The sequence below is a fragment of the Liolophura sinensis genome, chromosome 1 (genome assembly GCF_032854445.1).
Source record: "Liolophura sinensis isolate JHLJ2023 chromosome 1, CUHK_Ljap_v2, whole genome shotgun sequence".
NCBI lineage: Eukaryota > Metazoa > Mollusca > Polyplacophora > Chitonida > Chitonidae > Liolophura > Liolophura sinensis.
In genome coordinates this window covers 12,882,284-12,902,913 of record NC_088295.1, presented here as the reverse complement: position 1 = coordinate 12,902,913, position 20,630 = coordinate 12,882,284, and the positions used below count along the sequence as shown (strand labels likewise).

At 37.3% G+C, this 20,630-nt stretch overlaps 1 protein-coding gene across 2 annotated transcripts; it reads left to right on the top strand.

The window, feature by feature from the left end:
* The first annotated feature begins 1,966 nt into the window (after positions 1 to 1,966).
* LOC135479114 (mucin-2-like) lies at positions 1,967 to 18,477 on the top strand. Of its 2 annotated transcripts, XR_010445828.1 has the most exons (5): positions 1,967 to 2,293; positions 10,760 to 12,269; positions 12,740 to 12,854; positions 13,433 to 15,643; positions 15,683 to 18,477. XR_010445828.1 is itself a non-coding variant. In XM_064758849.1 (4 exons), exons 1-4 carry the CDS (start codon positions 2,212 to 2,214, stop codon positions 13,454 to 13,456), a joined length of 1,731 nt encoding a protein of 576 aa, XP_064614919.1. In that variant the 5' UTR covers positions 1,967 to 2,211; the 3' UTR covers positions 13,457 to 18,477. The 2 variants fall into 2 exon arrangements, 1 of the variants encoding a protein (XP_064614919.1); XM_064758849.1 differs by having other exon boundaries at positions 13,433 to 18,477.
* The last annotated feature ends 2,153 nt before the right edge of the window (positions 18,478 to 20,630 follow it).

Below are 20,630 nucleotides of genomic sequence, written 5' to 3'. Positions count from 1 at the left end.
TGAGTATAAAGATATTAATGGGGTTTTGTCACCATCGTGTCCGGGTATATAGTGCCATTTTGTTCGTTCGGAATCTCCGAACAATAAGCAAACATTAGAGTCTCAGTCAGCAGGTCAAAGACCTGGAGTCATCCGCTATACATCATTCCCTTCCTCGTTAATGTAAAAAATGTTAAGTGGGTGAGGACATTAATGCATTAACCTTTTTTTCATTTTTATCTGCTGTCATTGTCTGGAGAAATTGGGGCCTATTCCAAAAACGCGTATTTAGCAATCTAACGTCGAAACTTTAAAATGTAATATAATACCCTGGCTGTGGTGGATGTTGTGTGTGGTGGATTTGTATGTATGAAGAAACATTTATTACACTTTTCACATTTTCACTCATAACATCAACAAAATAAACGTTGTGGTCACGTTTGAAATGTTGGCCAAGCTCCAAACACGTCATTGTGGAATGGACATGTACGTATGTGTTTCGGTTGCCCATTACCGTGACCTCCAATTGCTGTACCAGAATGTGTCATTATTTATTTTCTGTCTGAATTCAAGTTTGGACGGTGTGTGTTAAAAAGTATAATTGTTTATTTTATCTGATTTAACAGTACAAGTCAAAGTGGCATTTGCGAGGAAAAGTAGGTCGCTTGGATTGACAATATATAGGAAATCCTGTGAGAACTTGTGATAAAGGTGTAGGCCTACCAATCATTTGAGACTTACGTGTAGAGACTTTTTCACAATCACTGTTCGTCATTTTATATCGTGGACGATGTCATTACCAGTCGTTAGATTTTATTGTCAATATTGTTTCTTACATGCGAATACAATTTAATGTTTTATCTTTCATCGTTTTACCACGACCACAGTTTTAGTGAATACAGTTTATATTGTCAACAAACCGACTTGCGTTCATCAGTGCAGTGAAATACATGAATAGCCCTAAGCTCAAAATACAATATCTCTTCTTTTTATTCAAAAATTTTCCCGCGCAAGCCTAAATATCCCCTCTCCTCATCTTTTCCATTGCATTCATCTTAATGTATTACGTATTAACGTAACATCCGGGACATAAATATAGCGTGGGACTCTGAGTATGCGTTCAGGCAATTAACCTATAAAATCATGGTGATCCATGGGGAGTTCTGTGTGGACAAACCACTTCGCCAAGGCAATAAGAATATTCAATGCGCTTAATACTTTCTTTGTAAGGGTAACTTTCTTGCCAATTAACAGTTTTTTTTGACCGTAGAGACATAATATTAATGGTGTTTATAACGGTTTTTCCACAAATGAGAACCTACAAATACTCCACGACAAAAGTAAATTATTCATCAGTGGGAAACTTATGAGTGAGAAAAATACTTCAGCATCAAACCGTACATGGTGGAATATTAAATAAAGGACACATATCCAAGTTCACTAAATTTGAGAAATCCATGATTTCCTCCTTTTTGCTTGGCAAAGCTTACGTTCTCTCCTTTAAGCTTTACTTAATCGACTATCACTTCGGTTTGTTTCTTAAAATTTGAATAAATCATGCATATTAACCGGTATAAGAGAAAATCGGAGAAGTTTTGTCAAAAAACTTCATACACGCCATCGAATTACTATAATTCCAGACATTAAAAACGTTCATTTGTACATTAGATTGTACAATAATTAAGTGTCGAGTTACCTGCTATGATGTCTTGATCGTTGATGTAGCAGTATGTTTGGTTGCATTCCAGAAGGTCCTTAACATATATCATCGTTTCAGTAAAGATAATCGCTTTTACCAGTATAACCACATTGTCGAATATGCTATAATATAACGTCGCGCATTATTCTGTTCATAGAAAACACCTGGGCAATTTCTCAGGTAAGTCAATGACGGCGTTACCTCCCCTTGACAGGTGAGTTGTGAAATCACCCGGATGTCGCCCTCAGGCCCTCTAACGTCACGCACGTGTGTCTGTGTCAACTGGCAGAACGAGACGAGAAGCGATATACGTCATTCTCGGAACTGCTCTACAAACATCATTTCGCGCCGAGTCGCCAACGTCGTGCGTAGATCTGTCGTGGCATATTATAGTTAACTTCATTTTAACCATTTTTCAGTCTGTTGGCGGTGAGTTACGATACGGATTGTGTGTAGCAGTGATCGTCTCTTCGACTGGTGCCCCCCGCGGTGATTAGCCGTTGTGAGTCCCCATCGCACACTGCGTGGTGAAGATGCCGGGCTGGACCATCTTACTGCTCGGTTGCTTGACTGTGGTAATATCCCTGTCTTCAGGCCAGTCAGCTGTAACTACAGGTAAGATTATCTGTAATATAGACTTGATACACACGGTTGTAATTTTTGCAGCGATTCAGGTTGTACACAATTGCAAATAATAATCAGGTAATTCGAATTGGAAAAGAAAGTAACAAGTGTTTGTAGACCTATGCTATATACATTTATCTGTGTCTGAAGTATGGTTACTGCTTATGATAATTAAGTTTTGCTGTGTTTCTGAAGGCCTAATTACGTATCTTTACACGGTCGACGGCTTACGTTGGCGCCTCAAATAATGTGCCTGAGAGGTCAAGTAGAAGCTATAGTACTGTTACTAGGCTATAACTGGATGGGTAATAGTTTAATTGCTCTTACAGTGTGTCCCGTTGAATAAGTGAAATATGTAAGTGAGTATTGCATAAAACACCTGTCATATTTTAATTTGTCAATTTTAGTGGTTTTTATTTTTGTTTTTTTATCGTTTGTCTCTGCCAGTATTTATGATTATTGCTGTATTTTCCTCCTGTTGAATGAGAGATGACAGATCAACACAGATGTATACATAATGAGAAACTAATGAAACACACAGCTACAGCTGGATTAAGACATGGCATCAGTTTAGGTGCATTACTACATGATTGCTTGACTGAATGCTTCCGTTTCCCATAGCAATATTTTAAAAAATTGGTGAATGTGACAGAAGAGAACTTTCATTATCAGTATCATTATTTCATTATCAGTATCATTATTTCATTATCAGTATCATTATTTCAGCTATATTTTATGATAATCTCAGTTATCGTAAATTGTCACAATTATTGGTAAAAAAAAAAAAACATAATGAGCAACGATGCAGAGGGTAAGATTGTGTGTAGATAATGATTGAAAGCAGGAACTATTTCTGATTAGATTACCTACATATTTTCATCACATATACCATATGTACTTAAGCTCAGTAGTCTTACATTTGAGTCATCAGTTTGCGCAATGATTCTTTTGTGCCATATAGAGAGTACATTAATACCTGGTCTATATAACTGCCTTTGTCACAGCAGTTACAGGCACTGTTGGTATACACTTGTGGCAGATGACCTAGCTGTTGTAATACTGGTATATGCCTATAAGGCCACACCTATCTTAACCATGCCTATTCAAAATCATTGAGGTCTGGCAAATTCACAACAAAATACATCTCAGTAAGACTGGCTCTTAGTTTGTTGGTTAGTTGCCTACCTTTTTAGCTAAATATTTGGGATATTTATAATAGTATTGGTTGTGATGGATCTGTGTCATTAATTGTGTCTACCCTTCTCCACTTCAAGTTGGTCTATGAATTTATCTTAGCTGCATGTTAAAGATTTTGTTGGCCAGCTTTACAAATAACAGTTTAGAAGATGAAGACCCTTGAAATGGGTTTGAACAGGTTGAACTTCACTGGAGTAGATTTCATCTACAATTTATATCTGGACCTGAATATGTTTAAGTTAATTATTGAATGTACGAAGTCGTTATTCAATGTCGTTTTGAATTTCTGTTTTATACGTTTGATAAGGCTGATATTGTTACATGGAATCAGGATTTTAAGGTCATTATGACAACTTCCCAGTAAGCTGCATGTTTTCACTTCCATGATCCTTCACCTCTTTTCTTAGACGACTGACTGAATTGCTCATAGTTCATGCTCATGTCAACCAAACATGTTTAGAATAAAGTGACCCAGGCGGGTTGCCTCTAGATATCATACATCACTGGTGTGTAACAGTAGCATCCAGGATTAAGGCAACATATACCGGTCTCGATAGCACAGTTGGTAGAGTGACCGCTTCGGGAGGTGTTAGATCCACGGTCAATCCTGGGTTGGGTCAAACCTAAGACATTAAAAGAGGAAGTTATAACTTCCTCGCTTGGCATTCAGTGTTGAAGGGATAGTGCAACGCTTGGTTGACCCACATCAGTATAATGGCTCAGGCGGGGTGGCTTTCTTGCCTTGGGTAAGTCGTCTCAACATTAGATAAAAGAGCAGTGGAGATCTGTCCTGCAACAAAGGAGGCATATTACATGCACTCTGAGGACTCCTTTGTCATCATATGACTGAAACATTGTTAAGTAAGATGATAAAGCCCAAGCCCTCACTCACTCACTCACTGTATCAGTGAACTGTGTAAGGTGATATATTCATATGTCCATATTTTTTCTCATTTGCATTTTTATAGAAGATATCACATTCATGTAAACATTGAGAAAAAACTGTGAAGTAAACCACTAGCATGACTAGGGATAAACACAGAAACCTTATTGGAAAGTAAGCATAAAGTTACTTGAAGTACTTGTATAGTATCACTACATCTTTTGTCACAAAATACTGCTTAACAAATTTTTTAGCTTTGTTTTCAACAAAATCTGTTCGATGAGGGTGGAGTTGTCTAATTTGTGTGTCAGGCAGGTAGAGTCAGTTACTCAGGTGTGTCATTGAGAGATAACATCAGCTTAAATAGACTCTACTCAAGACTACATCAGTCCCTAGCTCATTAGCAGTCAACTGTGCAGCTCTGGTGATGATTAATCAATGGCTTAAGAAGATTAACAAGGCAGTATGGAAAATACCTATACATCTAGCTCATTCTCATTGTGGAAAATGCAGAATCAAAATCTGCTAATTAATATACTGACTGATTAATTGATTCATTGTTCTAGATATAGAAAAAGTGAGGTATATGTACCGGTATTGTTGGGCCAATCAACCGTCGCATATGTATGCTTGCCTTGTAAATTGCTAGACACTCAGAACCTGTTCCCATAATGTTACCATAGAAAAAGTGCAGCTATTTTTGTTCTGTTTCGTATTCTCGCAACTTCCTCATCTCCATGCACTGTCTGAATGTTGTAGATAATGAGCCATAATTATGATGTCTTCATATCTAGAAATACTTATATTTATATTTTTATATTCTCTCATTTTTGAAATACTATTTCAGTAGGCCTCATTCGTATAGCTGTATCAATCTATGTATATTAATGTCATTATTTTGCTAATAAAAAAACAAAATATACTGGAACGTAACAAAGAAGTATGTCATTAAGTATGCCATAACCCGTTTGAAGGTCCTGCTTTCAAATTTCATTGGTAGATAGAGCACAGCAACTTTTAATTGAGCCTAAGAGCACGCGGAATCCAAATAGATCACTAAATTTTTTTTAAATGACTTTTGTAAAATCCCTGTCTCTATATGCTGACGAAACCTTAAGTATGAACCGGGGCCCTGTTTCACAAAACACGGGTAGCGCTACAATCACATAACTACCATGGTGACGCAATACCTACAGTACTGATCGCCATGGAAGCTACTTGCACTTAACGCTACATGCGCTTTTTAAAACGGGGCCCCTCTAGCTTTCTCAACAGACTGTTGCAGACCTGATAGAAAGCACCATAGGCTCTGTCTAGCAGTACACCACACTGTTATAATTTTACTGCATTCTATGAAAATATATGAAATACAATCTTGGTAAGCAGAAAAGAGAGAACTGAACTAAATTAAGTGTTTAAAGCTAGTATCTTGAATGATCAGCTTGGTGTTATCAGCTCAGCTGCCATGTTTCTCCCTGGTTGTATCCATGCACATTGTCACACAGAAATGTTCCAAGAATGCAATGTTTATCTCCTTATAACATATCCTGTAATGTTAAAGTCTTTCATAAAGATAAATTTAACTAAGCACAGTGCCAATAATGTGCTGATATTTAGCGATAGTGACACAGTGCATGATCTGTATTGTTAATTGATCTGTCATTTAACTTAACTATTTAAAGTTAATGAGTATCTGAGGGAAGCAGATATCAGCCAAAGCTATGTCAAGCCACCCCTCTCTTTCCCAATGCTGACTTTAGAATACCAGTATAAAATATATTTATATATGTACTATAAATAGTCTCCATGTTGCTTTAATCTTTTTAATGCTTTCACCTAAATGTAAACCTAAACTTTATAACCAAAGAACTCGTCAGAGTATGACTTTTTACATATAAATTTTATCTAAGATGTCATTGATTTTTCTTATGATGCGGAATTGGTAGTACATGTAAATAGTTTACAGGCTTTAACTCTATGTCCTATAGTGATATGGACATGTACTGTACACATGTTTGAAATTTGTGTAGTGTGTTCTGCATCAGTCTGTACTATATTCTCTATCATGCTCAATATGACCTTAACCTGTACAACTGGCACATGCCGTCTATAATGCATTCACTTCTGTGATCCTGTCTTTTATCACTCTTTATTTGTAAATGTTATGAAACTGTCCCGGTTAAATTTTTTCATCACTGAAATATTACATAATACATTTCTGACTGTCAACAGCTTGGCTATAGCTTCTGGTATATATTTTAGGTACTTGTGTTTTATATGATATCCCATGTGATGATCCTGCTGCCAGACAAGGATTATTAACTCCTGTTTGTCTGTGCATGCAGTAGTACTGCAGAATTGGGTTTATGTAGTCTATAATATTTTGCCTGTTTAGAGTGTACTAACCCTATGACAAAGTAAACAGCCACATTGGAGCGTGCAGTGCAAGCCAGCACTTTAGCTGTTAAACCTGATATTCCGTTTATTACCCAAACAAATACGCAGCAGGCAGATAGTGTTTTGTCAGTGATGTTGCGAATGTGATTACCGTCTACATAATTGCTAATCATATGAAATCTGGCCTCACAAACCGCAGCCAAGACAACCTGACTTTTGTTCGGAGAAATTAGTTGCCTAATAAATGTTGATTATATCTTTGTAGCCATTTTGATGACTCAGTTGCTATAGCCATTGTAGGGACTCGGGGCCTTAGGCTACTCTGATTACAGGGTAGATTTTAAAAGCTTATTGCATAGCAATGTTTAATGAATAAACAGCACCAGTAATGCAAATTTTACAGATCATTTTGAAGGGAATAAATCTAAACTGATTGACTCAGAACAGACTGTAATAGCTCCCTTGCATTGTTTAACATGTTCTTGACTCCATGTATGAAAATTGACAGTCATAAATCATTACTAAAGGCATGTATTAATGCTTTAATTGACAAAACTACTTTACAATGCACAGTCACTGGTACAGCATGCACGTACATGTAAATGTGTATGGGGGTATGTATGACTGGGGGCAGTCTAGTCTGCTGCTGGGCTGGTCAGGTATTTATAATGGCTGTAGTTTTGCACCATGTTTCCACTAGTCTGCTATTGCACCTGTACGCTCAGATTGACCTGTACATATACATGTAGTTGTCATTAGTCTAGGGTGGCACTGTTTTGATTAACAGTGCAAGTCTCCTTGCCAATAGCTCCTGGCCTAGTTGAAGAATGTCACAGAACTATTTTGGTATAATCATTATGGGGTCAAGACATTCGTGATCTGAATGATGATAATTACAAATACATACATGTTGTATTCATGAAACATTTCTTATAAATACTTTCTCTAGTGAACATGTACATGTACTCATGCATATACTCCATCAGCTGCAGTATGTCTGAAAATCCTTTATATGCTTATAGTTTACTTGTACAAGTACTTGAAGTCTCATTATGTTTTGTCTTTAATTATGTGTATATATATATATATATATATATATATATATATATATATATAGTCCATATTTATGATGTGGTAGGTCTGATATCTGTGTTATTCTTCCCAGCAAAGCCTTTAGAAATATCTTTCTATACTCTTCCATTATAAACTAACCACCGGCCCGGATAGCACAGTTGGTAGAGCGTCCGCTTCGGGAGTGGTAGATCCAGGATCAATCCTTGATCGAGTCACACCTAAGACTTTAAAAGAGGAAGTTGTAACTTCCTCACTTGGCGTTGAGCATGAAGGGGATAGTGCAACGACTGGTTGACCCGTATCAGTATAGTGGCTCGGGCGGGGCGGCTTTCTTGCCTTCGGTAAGTCGTCTCAGTGAAGCGGCACTAAATAAAAGAGCAGTGGAAATCCGTCCTGCAACAAGGAGGCACATTACACGTACATGCACCCTAAGGATTCCTTCGTCGTCATAAGACTGAAAAATTGTTAAGTACCACGTTAAACCCCAAGCACTCACTCACTCACTCACTATAAACTAACCTGGAACTTTGTCTTTTTGAATGTGCTGCCCTCAACTATATGTATCAAGGCTCTATGCTATGTTTCCTGTCATCCTGAAGTAACTCTGACTTCATATCACATAGTTAGACCATAATGTGACAATTAACCCAAGTATTCCTGGCACATTGACAGCACACAAAACTGCTATAACTGCCTTTTCCATTCTAGTTGGCAACCTGTGAATTGTCATGAGTTTCCCTCGGGCTCTGACAGGTTTCCTCCCACCATAATAATGCTGGCTACCATTGTATAAGTGAAATGTTCTTAAGTACAGCATAAAACACCAATCAAACAAGTAAATAAATAAATAAATTCTAGTTGACCACACCATAGGCATAGCCTGGTAAAAAGATGAACTGATGGACTGTTCAGATTGAAACAAAGGTGTAAACCATTGACAATTTGTGTGTTTTAATATTGTTTTAATAATGATCAAAGGAACTATAAGCAGCTTTTGTGAAAAAAAATGATCTTAATTTTGGTGAGAGAAGCCTGTGGAGCTCTCCCAAGCAACTGAATCATAGGTGACGTGACTTAATTATTGTGCATAATGAGGTGAATCACATTACTGAATCACATTACAAATTACTTAAAGATCACAGGAACTTGTTTTCACTGTGTACTCCTTTATTGCTTTGACGCTTTGATGACAGTGCAGGCAATGGGACCAAATTCCAGGTGAGTGAAGCTGGGAACATCCCCAACTGATTTCAGAGCAAATAATGGAGCAGTATTTTTATTTCATATATTGTACCTTTACAGTTGTTCTTCAGCCAACGTAACAGAACTCAGCATGGGTTGTTATAAGGCTGAGTATGTGGTAAACCAAGAAAATGACCCTTATAATCACCCTATATCCTTTATGCACCACCAGTTTTCTGTGTTTACATTTGTTTATGCTGTACAGTGTACATACAAAGTACTAAGTGGTACGTAGTACATGTATGTGTGTGGTAAAATACTGTATATCGTGTTGACTTTAGAGTGATTCTACACAGAGAGAGTGTGAACACTGTTAATATCACTTGATGACAGAAGTACGTGTAAAACTTAGTGCAAATGATAACAAACAACTTTGTTTGGATGTGGTACATTTATCAAAGGCATGTCTTCCTTTGTAGCTGTGAGTGATAAACAATAATATGTATGGACATGTATGAACGACTGAAGAAAAAGTCAGTAGTTCTGAGCTTGTCCAGGTGAAGAGAGATGTCATGTCCATCATCAGGTAAAAACAGGGAGATAAAACCAGTCTGGCCACTTTGAACAAGCTTACTGGGAATGTATAAAAAGTTGTTTCTACAAAAATATTTTTTTTATATTTATTTATATCAATCAGGCAATATTTTAGCTATACTATATGATGCATATATCATTTTATGTCTTACCCAACATCATGTATGTAATTTCTTCAGGGGCATGATATAGAAGTGAGGGATACATGAGAAGATGAGGAAATATATGGATTACATTCTTCTTTTAGTAGTTTAAAAGCTCTTTACTGCACCAAAATGTGCATTTTTCAACTATTTAAGGTTCAACTATTTCTATTAAACTATAGACATCTGACCTTGTCAGCTCCAGACAGGCTTATGTACGTTTTATAGGAGGAAGTTGGGTATGGGCTGTTCGGTCTACATTTGTAATTTTGTATAGATTGTCTGCCTGTATTCATCCTTTTGTACATATATACACACTCTACAATGATTACGAATGTTCCTGTACTAGAATGTGTATATTGTGTGAGCAGTAAAGCATTGAGAGTCGAATGAAAGGTTGAACCTAAAATGAAAGAAGGTGTTTAGCATCTGTGTGAAGATATAAACCAAAAAAGACCATATCTATAATGTGTACGTGTGTACAGTAGGTTCATTTTTCAGCTACCTTATATATATGTATATATATATATGGGATCTATTCCTACAAAGTGACGTTACCTCCCTGCTGGTTCTTTTAAGTTAAATGAAATTAATCATGTGCAGAAATTGATCCATACACCAAAGGTGAAAAATAACAGAATCATTACAGGGATTTATTTACCATAATGTATCATATGATATAATAAATATGTTCATTAAGACTTGTTCAGAAAAAGTGTTGTTCACATTGCAGCTGTATAATTATTGGCCGTGGCATGATAACGCAGGCTCAGTGTTTGTCAGATGTAGGCCTATCTGGCATAGGGCACTGGAGTACTGCAGTCACTCATATACCTTACCTCTGTCCTATAGGTGAAAACTTTTTAAGCAAGGTATTAAACATATGTCTAATAAAATAAATAATGTGAATGGATTTTACCATGCTGTACATGTAATTGCCTGTATTATAGAGTGACATACTGTATGTTTTGTTTTCCACCCCTTTAGCCAGTGATGGCACTGGAGGAGCCACCACAGAGCCTAATGTTCTTACAGAAGCATCAGCGAGGACATCAGACAATAGCTCTGTCACCAGCCACTCTAATACTTCAACAAATGAACCTGGCCAAAACACCAGTTCCAGTACAAGCATGACCATGCCTGTGAGTGAACCAACAATTGCTGTTACCAGCTCACCAGGCAATGACTCCTCTGGCAAGTCCCTTGCATGGACACAGGATAACACCACTGTGGTAGCCCCCATCACCTTACCTGCTCAAACCATCAGCGGCAATTCCACCACGAAAGACAATCAAACAGAATTAGAAAGCAACTCAACTTATGTCAGTTACAATTTATCTACTACAGCCATCATGGATTCTAATATTCCAGGAAATACTTCAGTGACATCAACAGCACCTCCAGGAACCACAGAAAATGGAACAGCAGGAATGAATTTGTCTGGGACAACAGTTGCTCGAGCAGATACAACCACAGAAAATAGTACAACAGGAATAAATGTAACGTTGGCCAATGTTCCTGGAGCAGATAAAACAACAGGTTCAATGGAGATAAATGTGACTGGGACAACATTTGCTCGAGCAGATACAACCACAGAAAATAGTACAACAGGAATAAATGTAACGTTGGCAAATGTTCCTGGAGCAGATAAAACAACAGGTTCAATGGAAATAAATGTGACTGGGACAACATTTGCTCAAGCAGATACAACCACAGAAAATAGTACAACAGGAATAGATGTGAGCACTATGCCTGTCACCACCCTTGATACATCCACAGAAAATGGAACTACACAAATTGCAGGGATGAATGTAACAAGTGCACCAGAACATGGGATGAATGGAACTACAACACCTGAAATAAATGTAACCACAGGAACCGTGATAGATACCACCCCAGCTAATGAAACCACTGGGAATGAAACCACAGCAGAACCACCATCACACGGAACAACTAATGCAACAGCAGTCACTGATGAAACTTCAGAGGTTGGAACCAATATGTCTTCAACAACTGTGGTGGTCCCAATTACATCTTCTGAGCTAAACACATCAACAGTTACACCTTCAGTGTCACCTGGAAATGAAAGCACCTCCACAACACCACGGGACAAGAATGACACCCTTGTGATTACCACAGTGATGCCTGATACCGTCAGTAATCAAACAGGTAATCCTGACAGCAGCGTGAAACCAAATGAGACATCAAGTACAACTCATCGAGTTACTACTGTACCAAACCATACATCATCAAGTAATGGTAGTAAGGAGGAAGTAAATGATACAGCCACCACACCAGTCATGATGTCCACCAGCATAGGGTCAGACGGCCAGTCTACGTCCAGTACCCCACTCGCTAGCACTACTACCAACACAACAGGAGCACAACTACATCACCCCAAAGGCATCTCGGAGGGCGGAAAGGTGGCCCTAGGCATACTGATACCTCTGGCTCTCATCCTATTCTTGGCCTTAGGGGTGTTTTTCTGGTGGAGAAGGTAAAGTGTACAAACCATATAACCATATAAATTCTTGCTTATGACAATAACAGAAAACTTTTGTCCATTTGCTCTAACAGACCACTACAATAATTGTAACTGGACCATGTTTGCTTTATTGTGTACACATAGCATAGATAAGACAAGGCAAGTATTTAACACTGCACACTTGGTTTACCGGAACGATTTTAACCCCGCATTAACAGCTGGGAATTGTGACGTGGTAAGATTATCAATGAAGAAAGCTCAAATCGATAATGATAATAGTCAAAAATAAAGATACACCCATTGCCCGCAATATTATGATGGGAAAAATGCGAACAAGTTATTTTTGGACTTAACATGGCCCATTCATTGAACAAGAGGTCTGAGTGCAAGACAACATCAGTATCTTGGGATGTTGTATCTGTAGCAAACTTGCGCTTGTTTTCATGGAGTTATTTAATACAGCATTAAACTAACATTTACAGGAAAAAGTATTCTGGCAGTCTGAAGTTCCTAACCCTGGATGGTATGGGGACGGGATTTCAATACTCATACCAGAACGCCAGTTTTGTGGAGCCAGATGATGACAGGGATCCTGAGGTAAGAAAAAGGAATCTGTCTGAAAGAGAAATCTCTTCTGCTTTATCTGGTATATAAGGTTGATTAATTTGATATCTTTCCAATTCAACTTCACTTCATTATCAACATACATGTATGAGTTAACTTTTGCTGTTTAACTTTTGCAAAGTTCAGGCTACTTAAGGAATTGTTCATTTGCTTTGTTTTATTTGTACATGTAGCTGCTCTGTGGAAACTGTTTAACTGGGTAGCAAGCATTATTAGCTATTAGTCCTTAATATAAACTGAATGCTCCATTTATAATAATGAAACCCATACTGGCTATGCCATCATCTTTAGGAAGATAATTGTCCCTTGGTCAAAAATATGGCAAGTTCAAATTCAGCTCCATCTGAAATGGCTGCATTTTTACACCAAGGATTTTATTTGAGTGCTAAGTTCGTCTTGTTTGATAATTAACCCACAAAACTGATAGCTCTCTGGTACATAAGCAAAATATTCTTTGGTGAAAACATCAATGAAAATAAATACTTCATCAGTAAAGCTGTGATGGACGAAGCTTGCTAATGTTGCATTTTTCCTGTTGCTTTGTGTTTCAGACTACCAATATTTTGAAGAGATAGCAGCGCATTGATTGTTGAAGAAATACAAGTGGCCACTCAGTTAAACATGGTTGTAAATTGTTATGTTATAATTAAAAGTGCCATTGGTTGATATCTCTCTCGTCATCTTGACAAGGCCATTCTTCAGTTATCTCTGCTGTGATTTGGTGTGGAGAGTGACGTGTACTCAGCACCTGGCCTTTAGTACACTCTGATACACGCACTGATAAACACGGCGTGTCGAAAGTTGAATCTCAATTAGGCCATGAGACTCTTGTTCAGTAAGGTCAATTGTTATGTGTCTAATATTTTTGAACATACTCTGATTTGGTGAGTTTGAAGGACAGGAAAATTGGATTGATTAGACTAGCTGTATACCACGGTATAGTCATGCAGTTCATATAGCTGGCAGCAGGAGGATGGCAGCAAGAAGCTGAGTCCTGAATTAGATGGCACATTTCGCATGATGTCTATAATTATCATAACATCCCACTTTGATTAACGAAGCCTGTTGTCTCAAGGCAGTCTTCTGTCTAAATTCTGTATTACAAGGTGTCATGGTCCATTGAATCCCCACATATTAGCAACCACTCAAATAAATTCTTCCAAGTGCTTCTGATTCTGTTCATAATAAAGACATCATATGCATCTTTACCAGAACACCCACAGACTTCATAATATAGCCAATATTCCAAAAGACAAATGACCTCCACTTCACAGGTAATCTGCGTCCTCATCCAGATGTCTGTCCTACCTCGCTAGGAAACTGATCAGCTAACAACTCACCTGCTCACAGTAACATCCATCTCATCTGTAAAATACATCTCCTGACCTCTCCATGCCTTCGAGTCTCTGCAAAATAACAAGCCATCTGTTCTGCAATCCATCTCGATTGTAAACAAGCCTCTTCCATTGCAGGCATTCAACAACCTCTTTTTAATGACTTGCCCACCTTACTACATGTATAAACAAATCTTCTTGTTTATGGCAAGCCTACCTTGTTAAACAAATTCACCTTAATGCTAAAACAAACCCACTTCCTTTCAGACCTTAAGTGTTAAACAAAATCCTTTTTGCTAGACTAACTCTTGTTCTTTCCACTAATGCAACCCCCTTTCTTCACTAGAAACATCCTGTAAAGAGAACCCTTTTGCTGTCAACATGATCATGCATTCTCTACTCTGGACAACCCACCTCCTCCCAAGACAACCCACCTCCACTCTAGACAACCCACTTCCTCCCAAGACAACCCACCTCCTCCGAATACAACCCACCTCGTCTCAATACAACCCACCTCCTCCCAAGACAACCCACTTCCTTACATGTGATATTTCATGCAATATGCCTGCTTCATGTCTCCACAAGATCAGAACCCGAGATCAGGTGTATTGGTTAAGATATGCAATGTGTAACGTAGCCTATAGTAGATGTGTGAGATTGAATCTCCTCCAGGGACCCTTACTTATACAGTGTATGTGTACAGCTGTTAGCTTTTGTGTATGTACATACAGGCATATTACAGTGTACATTTGCAAACTATTAATGAGGGCAGTGTATACAAACGACAAAATCTGCGAGCAATAAATGTTTTTTCTTCACTGTTTTGATCATATACATGTACCTATACACATGGAGTATTGACCAAATGAAATGTTTGTACATTTTATAGTACATCTCATAAGCATCTGATGAAACAGAACAGATCTGAACAGTAATCCTGTTGGTGTTTGTATCCTGTATGGGGAATGCTTGCCAGAATGTCACCTGTCTTTTAGGTCACTCTTGGCATTATGTTCATATACTTAGTGTGTGAGATCATGTAGAATATATTACCTTTTTCTGACAGTCTGTAAGTTCATTTTGTTTTTAGACCAGTTGGAGAGTTTTCATGTTGGCATGCCCGCATTTTCATTTCAGGTCAGATTTTGTATATAATGTATGAAACTGTGGCCATTCAGGGTACTAGAGACTGACCTGCACATATAACATGAATCACACAGCTTAACTAGTGGTTGTTCAGAGTATTTAAGTAATTGTCAGATTTATGTAACGGAATGGTTGTTTATGATACAACATTAAGTACATAAGGTATAAAATGATCTTGTACATGTTCTAAATAGTTGTTTAGGTTTTACATGACTTTACTACATAAGCTGGATGATTGTTAGGGCACTAATTACTGACATACATAATCTGGATGGTTGTTAGGCACTAGTAACTGACTGACATAAAGTGGATGGTTGTTAGGGCACTGGTAACTAACATACATAATGGATGGTCATTAGGGCAATAGTAACTGACATACATAAGCTGGATGGTTGTTAGGGCTCTAGTAACTGATGTACACAAACTGGATGGTTGTTAGGGCACTAGTAACTGACATACATAAGCTGGACGGTCGTTAGTGCAATAGTAACTGAGATTTACATATTCTGGATGGTTGTTAGGGCTCAAGTAAATGACATACATGATCTGGATGGTTGTTAGGGTACTAGTAACTGACATACATAACTGAATGGTGGATAGGTCACTATACTAAATAAGATATATGTAAACTGGATGGCTGTTAGGGCACCAATAACTAACATATACATGAACTGAATAGTTGTCCAGGCCACTACTAACTGATCTGTTCATATATTCATGCAGTTGTTTTTCAGGATATATATACATTAAAATTGTTTCATGTATCTTTGATGAATTGGTATTATATTTACATGCAATTAAAAAAATTGGTGCAAAAATGTTATATCTTACTACTGTTAATTGCAAGGTGCCAATTGTTTCTTTCCTTTGCCCAAAAATTATTCTCTCAATATGGTCAGATCTATGTTAAATGTCTGTCTGTAAACTACATGTAGACTGTTTTTGTGGCTCTTGATCCTAATTTGTTACGCAACTGTTGACATTTGATATTTGAACCAGGTGAGTGTAACCGTGGTTGTAGGTGTAAATAGCATATATGAAAACATAACAAAGGTAAAGTAAATATTTATGTTCTTGTATCTAACCAAAGATTGATATTCAGTCTATTATTTTTTTTTTTTTGTAATAATGTATAATTTACTGCAGTGGTCAACTAAGGAAATATGCCATATATTTTCCTAAATGTTTTATATGTGAACTTTGTCTGTTTTATTGTGAAATACATGTACGTTTTTATACAGAGTAGAAGGTAACTATGTTATGCTTACATAAATGTAAGGAGCTGCACTTCTAAGCAGAATCCGCTGCAAAGTGTAGAGTGTATAGGCTGAGGTGTAAAGTGTGCACATGTTCAGATAGAAATTGTTAGAAAATTTATGATGAATAGAAATGTTTTGTTTACCCATTATCAGAAATGAGATATGTCTTCACGGTTAATAAGGGATAGCTCCAAAATAAATCCCATATTAAATTATTTCTGTATCATTGACGTGAAATGCTGTAGGTGACAAACAATCTTGTGTTATGAAAGGACCACTTACTGTGTTTTACCTTGGTCTGATGGAGGTTCGAGGGAGGATAGAGATCTTGTAGATTAACTGTTCTAACTGCTAGTGACATAGTGTAATGAAATTTATTAGAAGTGTGTATGATATGTTCATGGCTCACACTAGATCTGAAGGAAAGCAAAAAATATTTTTTAATCACACAAAGGTGCAAAATATTTCTGTTTAACAAATTGTCATATTGTTGGTGAAATGTTTATGTGCATTATTCATTCAATATGAATGGCAAACTTATAAAAGAGGTCCAGTGTTATTCACCATCAGTGTTATTCACCTCAGAGAGAATAAAAACTTGATAAATTGAGCAGATATGTTGCATGGAATTATGCTGAAGAATTTGAATGACAACAATCAAGATTCTAACTATTCATTAGCCACAACAAATTCCCCCTGAAAATATCCAGCAAAACTGGCTAGAACATGGTTAGCATGTTCTCTTGATGGCCAGAAAAAGTTTGAAATAATAACCATATTAAATATTGTTATGATAAAATGCAGATTGGTGATCATAATTGCAAATTGTTGTGTGGAGGTGGTGATCATTATGAATATGATGGCCAACTGTGACATATTTATGTCAATAAAGGCAAAGAGCACGATGAAGATAGAGATATTTTACCGTAAGAAGAAAAGGGAAGTTATTATGTGGACATGTGAAAGTTACACAGTGAGGATAACTGAGCTGTCATAACGCGTGAAAGCGACATGTACAGTGAGGATAACTGAGCTGTCACAACGCGTGAAAGCGACATGTACAGTGAGGATAACTGAGCTGCCATAACGCGTGAAAGCGACATGTACAGTGAGGATAACTGAGCTGTCATAACGCGTGAAAGCGACGTACAGTGAGGATAACTGAGCTGCCATAACCCGTTAAAGCGACATGTACAGTGAGGATAACTGAGCTGTCATAACGCGTGAAAGCGACATGTACACTGAGGATAACTGGGCAGTTGTAACACACGAAAGCAGTGTAGTGAGGAACACACAGCTGTGATTACAAATGAAAGTTGCTGAAGTCCTGACCACAGAACAGTGTTACATGGAAGCGGTACACTTAAGCTGTACTTTTACCATAATGGCAATTGAAGCAGTGGTAAATTGGCACAGTGCGTGACATTAGGCTAGTGGTAACTACAACGATTTTGTAAGGAGAAAGTGTGCACAATCTCTAAAAACAAGACGCATAAACTGATATTTCAAGAGCAATGAATTTGTGAAATGCACATAAGTGGCTAAGATCACATTTTTGTTCAGCTATGTTAAACTATGACTGTTATAAACATATACGTACATTTTCATTAGTGTTCCATTTAATCATCACATTTGACTGGTTATAATGTGATTTTATGGAATGCCATATCAATTGTGCCCAATTTCTCATTATTGTTACCAGTAATCAGACATTTATCATGTATTCATATCTTTTTTCCATGCCAGTAAATGTGTTAACACTCGATAGTGTGTTTCTCTTTTATTATTGAATCACTCTTATTCCATTTCAACCGGGTGGATTTTAAACGCTAACGTATCTGCAATGGTGATTTGGAGACCATTAATAAACCAGTTCCATGTTGTAAGTTTCTGAATTTTGGAAATCCCAATAAACTAAATATATCGAATTCGGTTTTAATCAAACGCTGGGTGTTTTCCTTGGTTTATTCCGATTTTATAGGCTGATCTTCCTGATTGGACAGGTGACATCCAGTCGCTCCTAGGTGTTACTTATAAACGTAGTAGATCAACAGACTATTCCACCCCCAGCCCAGCCTTTTATTATACCATCTTTACCAAAGTGTGTACACTGTAGCATGAAGAAAAGTGTCAGCACCGTACCAACCTTCATTTCTGAATGGTATGTTCTTTTAGACTTAATAAGGCTTGCTATTAATTGACGGATTGATCCCATCCATTTGGTATGGTAAACCCTTGTCATGATGTCTTGTTGAGATGGCTTTTTGCCCAGGTGCTTTCATCTGTTCGCCCCTCGAGTGCTCGTTTAAATTTTCATTTCTGCACATCTGAGTTGACGGCCAGTTCAAGTGCTTTCACCCATTTGTGCGTTCGTACACATTCCCCCGCACGATGTGTCTTGGCTCAAAATTTTTTCTCCGCACGATATCCCATTTAAAACGCCTTGACATCAGATCTGGTACACGAAGCCTTTGTCATGAAACCTTTTTTGGATCATTTTCTGTATCAAAATCGTTTTGGTACAGTTTTGAAAAGGCGCCTCCGTGACCTACTGGTTAGCGTGCTAGTGCAGTATAATGGCACAGGATTGGCATAATTTCACGAAATCTTTGATAAAAAAAAAACTTTAACATTTGCCTCTGCAAATCATACAGTAAGTTCAAGTTATAAACCCTTTTGTCCACTGGCAGCAGAATTATTTCTTGTTCTGTATTTTTATGGGAGTTTGAAAGTAATGCAATATGGGTATTTAGCATTATAAAATCAAGTACTTGCTGGGGCTTTTTCCACAAAAAAAAAACTCTTTTAAAGGATTTTCGAAGTCCTGAAAACAAAATTCAAGTACATGTACTTTCAAGGATTCTAATGATTTGCCAAAACACAGACATGTCACGTACCGGAAAGGTGGTGAAATGTTCAACCATGCACTATATAATTATGCTTTAAATGCGAATCGTATATCGATACTTAAACTACGCTTTGAATGTTTCATACATTTATAGTCTCCGAAAATCTTAAGGGACATAACTCTTAATGGACTAACAATGGGCACACTGCAATAATAAATTCTGCGATTTCCACTTGGCACACTGCGACAGAAACATATTCATTCACAGTAGAATATGTACTATGCCTCAAACACTAAAAGTTTTCTCATTTTGTTCTTTTTGCATACCTTTATTTCTTCTTAAAATCACACCCTTGCCTTAAAACAATGAAGTCCAAGGCAGTAATGAAAACAGTTTTGTCAGGTACATGGTGCAGTGAGTCAGTTTAGCACCGCGAACCACAAACCTCGCTATCGTCACTTGATATAATAGTGTAGAGTGTCGCGTTAAACACCTGGCATTAAGATAAATACTTCATGTAGTTGTTCAAATGTAATTTAAAAAATTATAACACGAAGACAAATTAACGAAACATAACTCCATCAAGTCAAGGGTGACAGTTACAATAAGTTATCTTTTTATTACGGTACGAGTATTCGCGCCAAATGGGAAATTATGATTGTGTTTATAATGATATCCGGTTGACTGGCAACATCAAACATTTTTTGTTAAAAATATAAAACATAAAATAACTCAATAATATGTTCTTCTACAATAAAAAGAACCACAAACAACACAGACTATGGGAAGATGACCACCCTAGATTGATATTGTTATGGAGAATGGTCAGTTTTTAAAAATACCACTGTGGTCACATTCACAACAGCAAGATCCAACTCAACCCATCAAAATAACAGGCTCACATTGATGCCTACTATGAGAGATCTAGCACGCTACACCACACACTGACACTATAGCCATTTGCACTTAATACAAGACTGCACTCACTGCATTCTTGCTGAGATCAAGAAATATTTAACTTTACATAATTACCTAGAACAGCTCAGGTTGGCACATCTACATGTACTGTACAGATGTGATTATCAATGACTGGTTTACATCAAGACATCATAAATACAAGCTAGTATACAGACGACATGTTATATATATATATATATGTGT

Excerpts from the sequence above, each read along its gene's own strand:
- LOC135479114 (XM_064758849.1), top strand. The coding sequence starts at position 2,212 with ATGCCGGGCTGGACCATCTTACTGCTCGGTTGCTTGACTGTGGTAATA. Across the intron at positions 2,294-10,759 it reads CCAGTCAGCTGTAACTACAG|CCAGTGATGGCACTGGAGGA; the intron begins GTAAGATTATCT and ends CCACCCCTTTAG. Across the intron at positions 12,855-13,432 it reads ATGATGACAGGGATCCTGAG|ACTACCAATATTTTGAAGAG; the intron begins GTAAGAAAAAGG and ends TTTGTGTTTCAG.